This window comes from Calypte anna, chromosome 2 (assembly GCF_003957555.1).
Source record: "Calypte anna isolate BGI_N300 chromosome 2, bCalAnn1_v1.p, whole genome shotgun sequence".
NCBI lineage: Eukaryota > Metazoa > Chordata > Aves > Apodiformes > Trochilidae > Calypte > Calypte anna.
Genome location: NC_044245.1, coordinates 54,081,196 through 54,090,793, shown reverse-complemented (window position 1 = coordinate 54,090,793; position 9,598 = coordinate 54,081,196). Strand labels below are relative to the sequence as shown.

Below are 9,598 nucleotides of genomic sequence, written 5' to 3'. Positions count from 1 at the left end.
GCACTGCTACTGCTCCCAAACTGGGACCTTTCTTCTGGGTTGGCTTATATTTTTGAGTGACATTTTGCAGCAGTAGAAGGAAGGAAATCTTATTTGCCTATAAAAGGATTCCCTGCCTGTATCCCACATGCAACATGTGACTGGGATGATAAGAGGTAAAACTCCTATAAATGATATCCCAGGGCAGAAGGCTCTTGTTTTCTGCATTTCCCCTCTGCCTTTGAGATCTGTGACTCTCTGACAGGTCCTTGGAGCTGCTCTGAAGAGAAGAAAGCATTCTGATCACACTGACGCAACACCATTCCTTGAGCAAGCTATATATATATATTTATTTTATAATAATTTGAACAGCGGAGAGTTTGACAATAGTGACAGCCTCAGAAGTGTGCACTCTGCAGGAACAGGCTGCCCAGAGAGATGGTGGCTGCCCCTTCCCTGGAAGTTTTAAAGCCAGGCTGGACAGGGCTCTGAGCAACCTGATCTAGTGGGGGGGGTTTGAACTAGATGATCTTAACCTTGAAAATTCAATCATTCTATGAACTAGCTGTGCTGGTGATCCAAAAAAGCTCAGCAAGAAGGGAAAAGACATTGCAGAGTGACAGCCCCAGGCAGCAAAGGCGGCTTTTTGCCAGGCTGGACTGCTGCACTGGTTCTTTGCTGAAACAACTGAGCTGTCCTAATAAATTCCCTGTGTAAAAAAATATATCTATAAATTGTGCCTTAGTAAGAACGATGCAGCTGCTAACGGTGCTGGACGTGGCCAAACGAGATGCTCGAAGGCTCTCTAACCCAGCACCGAGCTGTGGTGACTTTCTCTGCCAAGAAGTGACTCTACCTGAACGCCTGTGTGCATACGTACATGTACACCTACACATACCTATAGCTTTATAATCCTGCTGCCGAGGGAGGGTGGGGGGTGGGGGAAGACCCATGATGGGAGGGCAGGGCTAGGGGAAAGCCCTTGCCGCTACACGATCATGAACTGGCAGATGTAGGGCAGCTGCTCCCTGCACCTCTTGTCGAACCACTTGCCAACGGCGGCCCCCGACAAGGCCGCGCAGTTCTCCAGCTTCCCGCCATCGGGCTGGGTGGTGATCTCGGTCTCCCAGTTCTTGTAGCGGGTGGGGCTGCCCGTCATGTCGACCCACTTGCCTCCGCCGCCATGTCGTTGAGGCCCAGCCAGATCTCTGCCTCGGAACCGATGCTCTTACGCATGTAGTCGTAGAGGGCGTCATTCTCCTCCCCATTCTGGGGGGTGCTGAGCGTGCCCCCCTGAGAGATGCAGCTCTCGCTGGCCTCGTGGTACCCCTTGATCTCCGGAAACGCGAGGAAGCATTTCAGGTGAATTTTGGTGCCTTTCAGGCAAACTGGGAGGTTGCCACATGAACAGAACCGAACCAAGCGAAACAAACAAACAAAACAAAGACAGGGAATTTGTGTTAAAAACGCACCCAGGATGAGGCAGCAGCAGCAAACCACAGTACCCAAGTGACAAACTTCACTCCTTAGACTTTCAGCATCAGACGTACCAGGGGCCCTCCCCCTCTATGCAGGGCACAGCTGTGGGGACATGTCACAGAGTCACAGAATCATCCAATGTCCATGTTGGAAGAGACCTCCAAGATCATCCAGTCCAACCTTTGACCAACACCATAATCTAACTACTAAACCATGTCCTGAAGGACCAGGTTCAAACACCTTTTAAATGCCTACAGAGATGTTGACTCCATCACTGTCCTGGGCAGGCCATTCCAATGCCTGACAACTCTCTCTGTGAAAAAATGTTTCCTAACATCCAGCCTAAACCTCCCCTGGCACAGCTTATATCCATTCTCTCTGGTCCTATCACAGTTCACTACGGAGAAGAGGCTGTCTTCCTCCTTGCTCCAACCTCCGCTGAGGTAGCTGAAGAGAGTGTCCACCCCATCTGCAGACTTGGGAAAAATGGACCTCAGGGTTTCCATGTTACCCTCCTGAAGCAGAGACACAGAATGGTTCTCCTGCCCCCTCCCCAGGCCTCACTCTTCCCCAGCTGCTGCTATGCTTTCTCTGATGAGTTTGTGAGATGTTTCTGATGGGCACAGCAGGGTGATTGAGTGTTTTGGAAGAAAAGTCTGCACTTTCAATTCTATCATCGCAATTATGCTAGCATGAGGAAGATGTCTTTTTTAATAGGCTTTGATCAGAAGTGTTGGACTTTCATAGTTTGAGGCCTTCAGAGGAAATTTCTACTTGCCTCTGATGTTATTGTTAAAAATGGCAATTTATTTTGCATTATTTTACATTTTTTAAGCTATAAGGGACTAAACCCTGAGACCACAGGATACTGCAGCTATACAATAACTAATCAGAGACATGTATTAATATCCAAACTAATGAATGTGAGCTTGAAAGTAAAGCCTTGATTTTGCTCATGTTCCTTTTCTTTTAAGGAGAAAATTCTCCTTAACTTGTGTTCTCATCTCATTTCTGTTTCATGTTCTGCAAACCCCTTTTCTATTGGTGTTGGTGGAGTTTGCATAGAATAACAATGGAGAACAGCTGGGAGATGGGACATTTTAGAACTGTCTTCTGTGTTCAGTGAAGCATGGTGGGACTGACCTCCCTGATGTTCCCTGGACAATACCATGTATGAGTCCAAGTCACCGTTTCACTGGGATTCAGACAAAAGAGTAAGCTACGTTTGGCTGAAGTACAGAATAATCTGTTATCCATCCTTATGATCCATAAAGGAAAATTAACACCTGGCTTAGTGTCACAGAAATATCTGCAGCTTTACAGAAGGGAAGCTCTAGCACATAAAAATGGGGGCCCAACGTTGCACAACTCATGTCATTGACTGCCTGAGGAGCTTCATCTGCCTGAAGGAACTGCACCTCTTTCCCAGTGATAGACTCAAGGGCACCCAAGGGTGCTTGGGCATCTTGTGATAAAGCATGTGGAGCAATTGGAGATGCTTTATAAGCAGCTCCTTTCTCAAAGCAAAAGCCATACATTCTTTATCAAGTCCTTTACCTGTCTGGAGTGCTTGCTTTTCCTTCAGCAGAGCAACCTCTTGAGAGATATTGTCAATCATGGCCTTTAGGTCTTCAACCATTTTGAGGCTCACACCATCTGTCAGAGAAACCAAGGGAGGCATAAACATCACCTGCATCCCACAGAGAGTTCCACATCCTGCTGTTTCTACCACCAAACCTCCCTGTTTCTCTGTCCTCAGGGGATCTGCTAAGTCAACACCTCTGTCCTCTTGTACATCCATCAGAGTGAGTATTTGCTCACTAGCCTGGTTCCACCAGCAACCCAATTTTCCCAGGTCAGGTTTTGGGGCTATGCACCCCTTGGTGTGTCATGGGATGGTGGTCTCCACTTGGGCTGCTACTGCAGCAATGGCATGGGGGGGGTCACACACATGAGCATCATGATGTGCAGGCTTAATTCTGGGCCCCTTGTGCAGAGCACCAGCCTGGGATGGTGCTGCACTGGAGTCAAGCTCCCAAAATTCAGGAGGGCACCATATGGGTGCATATTCCTGAGCAGGAGTCCTGCCACACCAGAATGTTCTGTGAGATCACGAAGCTGCTGTTGAATAGGATTTACTGGGTTTTAAGATCCTCAAAAACACGCCCTCTCTCTATATTCGTAGCACACCCTCCTGGCTTTCCTCAGACACCCTAACACGTGATGTTCTCGGTATGCACCCCTTGCTGTGCCCCCCCCCCCCCCCATGTTAGTCTGCTTTCATGGGGTTGCTGACAAGAAAGTGAATGGCCAGGCTGGCACTCAGCAGGGAGGGGGTGGACGGGCTGCAGTACCTCCTCTAGATCACTACCTGCCCCATCAGCCACCCCATCTCTCAGCCCACCCACCACCTTGTCCCTCAGACCCATGACAGCTGCCTCTGCCCCACCTCTGCCTCTAGCAACCCTTGTGCAAGTACCCAAAACCTGGCCAGAGCTGTTCCTCAGCTGTGGAGTTGGTTTCAGGCTGCTACTAAAGCCTGTATCCTGCCAGGATCCTACCTACGAAACCAGTTGTTAACTGGAACTTGGATTTCTCCTGTTTAGGAGCAGAAGGACCATTGTGCCTTGTAAGTGGTGGAGTTCAGACACTGAAGTGTTTCTATTCATTATTCTCTGCTGTTCCTGTTGCTTTACCTTGCCTGGTGCAAGCATCTGGTAGCCCCCCCGGGGTGAAAGAGAAGGGGTCATTTGTCCACAAATGCAGAATATTGGGTTTCTGTGAGGGTCAAGGAGATGGGGAGTCAAGGCATTCAGCCAGGTAAGTGGTGAAGCAGTTTGGATGCAGACCAAAATCACCAACCCAAAGATTACACAGAGCCATGAATATGAAAATCCAGACATATCAGGAGGTGGGCATTAAGCTGCTTTATTCATTGCTCAATTAACTTTAATTAATTAATTTAACACTGTGGCAAAGAATTATTATTTTGATGCCTTTGATGAAAACGCTTTAAGGGAAACAGCTAATTAATGTGGGCTGTTTGTTTGGTTTAGTTTCATTTTGTTTTGTTTTGTTTTGTTTCCCTATGTAAGTCCTCCTTGCAGCAGAACAAATGTCCCCTAAGTTTAAGTAACATCCATGGGCCATGGCAGGACACTGCCAATGTGTCTTTCTGGGGCAGCTCCTTAACAATGTACCAGCCAGGATTGCTGATGGGTTCCTGCCTAGAAGGTCCCCATCACCTAAGGTGGACACATCTCCTTGATAACTGCCTAGAGTACCCTGTCCCTTTTCACCACCTCACTTCTAAGCCCAGGGCCATAAGATGTTCCTTTGTTGAAGGAGTAACAGGGGCAGGTTAATTTACACTTCAGCTACAAAGCAAGTGCCACAGCTATGACAACAAACACCGAGTTTTCTGTTGTGTGAAGAAAGGCTGAGAGAGTTGGTGTTGTTCAGCCTGGAGAAACAAAGGCTCTAAGAACCTGGAGCACCTTCCAGTTCCTGAAGGGGCTACAGGAAAGATTTTTCACAAGAGCACGTAGTGATAAGATAAGGCGTAATGTCTTTAAAATGGAAGAGGGGAGTTTTAGGTTAGCCACTAGGAAGAAGTTCTTCACTATGAGGGTGGTGAGGCACTGGCAGGGGTTGCCCATGGAAGCTATGGATGTCCCCTCCCTGGAAGTGTTCAAGGCCAGGTTGAATGGGCTCTGAGCAGCCTGCTCTAATGGTAGCTGTCCCTGCCCATGGTGGGGGGGTCAGAACTACGTGGTCTTTAAGGTCTCTTCCAGCCCCAGCTATTCTGTGATTCTATGACATTGCCAGGGGTTTTTGTCTCTGTGTTATGTCCCCAAGGCTCAACTCCTGAAGCCCCTATTGCAGCTTTCACTGGTTTGTTGTCACTGAAGCCAGTGCTGGGTCTGCCAATGCTGCCCCTGGGAGCTGGAGCAGGCCCTGTGTGGCTAACCATGACCCCAGGGCGAATCATGGGCAAAGGCAAGATGAAAAGGAAGGATGTGGGTCACAATAACCTGTTAGTTTGAAGGCCTGACCACTCATGTATTCAGTGCTGCAAATGGGAGCTCTTCCCAGTTTTCCTTTGCTCTAATTATATGCCGAGTAACAACCAAATCTCTCTGAACTCCATTTTGATCATTTTACTATCCCTAGATGAAAGCTGGATCTGTATCTGGGTTTCTTAGCTTTGTCGAGGTGGATATAATACAGTTTGTTCCTATCCAGACAGGTTTCTGTCCCTCAGCAGGGTGAGCATCAGTCTGATTCACAGTGTCTGTCATCAAACCTCCCTGGCAAGCAGTATTTCTTATGACACCAGGCATTTTCCTGAATGTCCCTGCTGGAAAAGCCAGGCTCCATATTGCAGTCTGTCCCTGGATCAGAGGAGGGCACTGAACACACCTGTGCTGGCTTTGTATCAGTGTAAATGTTCACAGAAATATTCTGGGAAGACCACACGGGCTCTAAGATTACACTGGAACTCTGGGCAGTGCCCACATCAGCCCCTACCCACTGATCTATGCATCTGAACTCTGATGGCCACCTCTAATTACTTTAAAAATAGATGAGAGCTACACAAAGATGCTCCATTCCATGCACCCTGCTGTGGCTTCTGTGGTCCTCCACCTGGACCCCTGAGCTGAGGGGTGCCACTGTCCCTGATCATGGATGCAATCATCCCCAGGCAGGGGGTGGTGTCACCCACCAGGGCTCCCACCTTCCCTGGGCACCCTTCTGAGGCTGTTGAAGAAGGACAAATCCATCTGCCCCACAAGGCATCAGGGTTCAGGGAGAGTCTGCAGAATTGCTGCATCTAGGAAAATCACCGGGGAGCAATTTGAAGGGGAGGGAAAAAAACAACAGTGGGCAAAGTGAATGTGCTAGCTCAGCGTTTTCTAAATGCTATGGTTTGGCTTTTTCATGTTGAAAGAGCACCATTTCTGTTCTGAAGCAGATCCAAATGTAAGCAATAATTTAAAAAAATAACAAAAAGCAAAACAAAAGAGGAAAAAAAAAGAAAGAAAAAAAAAAGGAAAAGTTTGGCTTGAATCACCATTTTCTTTTCTAACATTTAAGGTTTGGCTCAAACTTAAAAAAAAAAAATCCAGCCAAACACCCTAACCCTTCACCTTTCCTGACCCTCTCCAGTGAAGAGCAGGAGGTAAGCCAGGACAGGGAGGTCCTGGGGGCCTAGGATGGGGATGGGGATAGAATGTGATCATCCTGCCCACACTCAGGGCAGAAGCAGAGAAGCCTGGGTCCCTGCAGCAGGTGGGCAAGGCAGGCTTGGACCATAGCAAGGGGCTGGGGGCAAAGTGAAGCCTCATGGAGGATTTTTAGTGCTTTCTTCCCTCTTTCCCCAACCCCTGGTGATGATAAAAAAAAAAAACAGAAAAAAGTGAACTAGGAAATACTGGAAATTTCCAGTAAAAGCAGAGCAGATTAGCAGCCATGGGGCTGGATGCAACTAGCCAAAAAATGCCAAGTTTGGGTTGTTTTTTTTCTTTTCCCCAAAGAAAACTCAAGCTTTCCTTTGAAAAGAAATCCCAAATCTCTCAAGAAAAATTGCCACCAGCTGTTTCGGATGGCTTGATTTTGATTTTTGATATTGCCCTCTGAAAACATGTTTAAATTGGAGCTAAAATTTCCTATCAGAATGTTAATTTTTCTCTCACCACTTGATTTTTCTCTCACCTACTTCTCAGCAATGGGTTGCAAACAGCGGTTCCAGTGACATGGAGAGAAAAAGATAAAGAGACCTCTAATAAACTAATTTCTCTCTCCTAATATATTAAGTGCAGCACTTGTATGTCCCTTGTACCAACCCAAGGAGCTATTTTTGCTCTAGAAATAGACACAGACATGGAAGCAGCTATGTAATGATTTCATAGAAAGATCTAATAGGAGAAAAAGGCAAAATTTCTCAAGGGTGGGATCAGGCAAAAATAGCCACTGGGTAAGCTGAGAAAGAAGCTTTGCCAAGTGAATTCCTGGGATATTTCTTCCTTGCTCCCTGCTTTGCTCCAAGCAGCCAAGTGCCTGCCAGAAGCGGTCCAAGCCCAGGACACATCAGGCAGGCAGGGTCACACCCCACCAGGCTGCAACCAAGTTGTCTTCTCCTATAGTTGATGTGCATTGAGACAGAGGGAGACAAGCAGAGAATGGAAAAAAAAACCAAACCAAACCTCCACTAGGAAAAGAAAAATTTAGCATTGCACTCTGGTTAGTCTGAGTATCTGGAGATGTCAAGCTCATGTACAGCTTGACATATACCAGGGGTAAGTGTTCTAAAATGAAGATCTGTGGTGATATTTAATGGATAATATATTTTCTGCCTACTCTTGTGTCCAATTCTGCAACAGCAGTCTGCCTTCTGCCATTTACTTGCTTCTGAAAAATTAATGAGGAGGGGTAGAGATCCTAGACAAGGAGGTTTTAAGTCTGGGGCAAACCTGAGTGATAACACAGAAAACACATTGCCCTCTTGAGTGGAGACCAAGCTCTGAACTTCAAATCAAATTTGTTCCCATCAAATCAAATTTGTTCCATCAAATTTATTCAAGGTAGGAACCTGCCAAAAGCATCGTAATTTCCTTGCTGTTTTACAGAAGGGCTGTGCAACCATTCTCCAGGAGGAAAAAAAGACTTCAGCATGTTCACAGAATCACAGAGGTCGGAAATGACCTCTGAAGATCGAGACCAATCCCCCTGGCAGAGCAGGACCAAAACTAGGGCAAGTCACTCAGAAACGCATCCAGAAGCTTTTTAAGGAGTTTCATTAGAGCACTGTTAAGCACCCAAATGACCAGGGTGATCGCATCCCCCTAAGCCCCACCGGGTTTCCCCGTCGGGAAGGTGCCTCTGCTCCTTACCTTTCTTAGAAGCTGCTGGTTTTTGCTTTGCTTTGGCATTTTGTTGGTCGGAGACCTGGGCGAGGGAGAGGAGGCAGAGGAGGAGGCAGGCTCCCCGGAGCACCATGCTGCTGCCGTCCGAGGCTGAGCAGAGATGGAATGGCTCTGCTCTGCCCTCAGACAGGAGGCTTCACACCCCGGCTGGGATCAGAAATGGTTGGCCCAGAAAGCTGCCCGCTGAGCCCCGGCCAGAAGCAGCCTCCCGGCCCTGGGGGGGGAGCTTAGGCAGCTCCGGCCAAGGATGAAAACATCCCAGCGGGTTTGCATTTCTTAGCAGGCTGCTTGTTTTTGTTTCACGAAAAAAAAAAAAAAAGAGAGAGAGAGAGAGAGAAGGGAGTGAATCTACTGAAAGTCTGCTAAGCTAAACATGAGGAAAGGCTGTGGGATGATTTCCTGCGGATTTTAGCAAAATGCCACGCGTTTGATCTGAGGTGTAAGCGATGATGGCAAGGATGCTGTGAGGTGTGAGATGGGAGTTTGGGTGGCTGAGGGAACCGCAGGGGGCCAGCGGGGCTGCCCACAGGGGATGCTGAAGCACCAGCAGCGGTGGAGGAAGCACTGGGGGCCGGGGGAGGGGGAAGCTGAGCACCCCAGGCCCCACCAGTTTGAGGCAAGGGTGGAACAGAGATTTCTGATTTATGCACCTGCAAGGAGCTGCTGTGATGCCCCAGCTCAGTGCAGCTGCAGAGGGGTGGACTGATTTTATTTTTTGTTTTGTTTTTCTAGAGTAGTCCTTGCTTACGGTGGAGGACAGCACTTAAACCAGCTCCACTGTGGCTTTGGCAGGGTTGTCCTGCCAACATTGCCTCTCTATTAGAGTTGACACCAGTGCCTCATGTCCACCTCTTCCCAGCTCTGAACAAGGTCCCCTCTGGAGGACAGGCCTTGTGGTGGGGACACCCATCCTCCCGCTCCCTGCAGGGGTGGGAGGCAGGTCCTATGAGAACCCCATGTTTTCTCCCCTCTGCCTCAGTGGGGATTTCTCGTTTGCCCTTAAACAGCCACAGATGGAGGGCAGCTTCCAACATGATAGGTTTGGACCTGTATTTTTGTGCAGACAGCCCCTCCAAAAGGGCGGTGCTGTGCACAGCAGCCCTGTGGCACAAGTTGCTGTGCCATTACTCTCATATAGCTCCCAAATTTATGTTGCAGGGTAAGACTGGGTTGTGTCCATGCAGGGTGAATTGGTGGCACACCCTCTCAGCTGT

The 9,598-nt window shown here is 48.2% G+C and overlaps 1 protein-coding gene across 1 annotated transcript; it reads right to left on the bottom strand.

Annotated features, from left to right (window-relative positions):
- Positions 1-308: 308 nt before the first annotated feature.
- CLEC3B (C-type lectin domain family 3 member B) lies at positions 309-8,608 on the bottom strand. Its single transcript, XM_008493183.2, is given in 4 exon segments — positions 309-1,155; positions 1,158-1,367; positions 3,016-3,114; positions 8,352-8,608. Coding segments are annotated over 4 exon segments (603 nt in total). The 5' UTR covers positions 8,458-8,608; the 3' UTR covers positions 309-967.
- Positions 8,609-9,598: the final 990 nt, after the last annotated feature.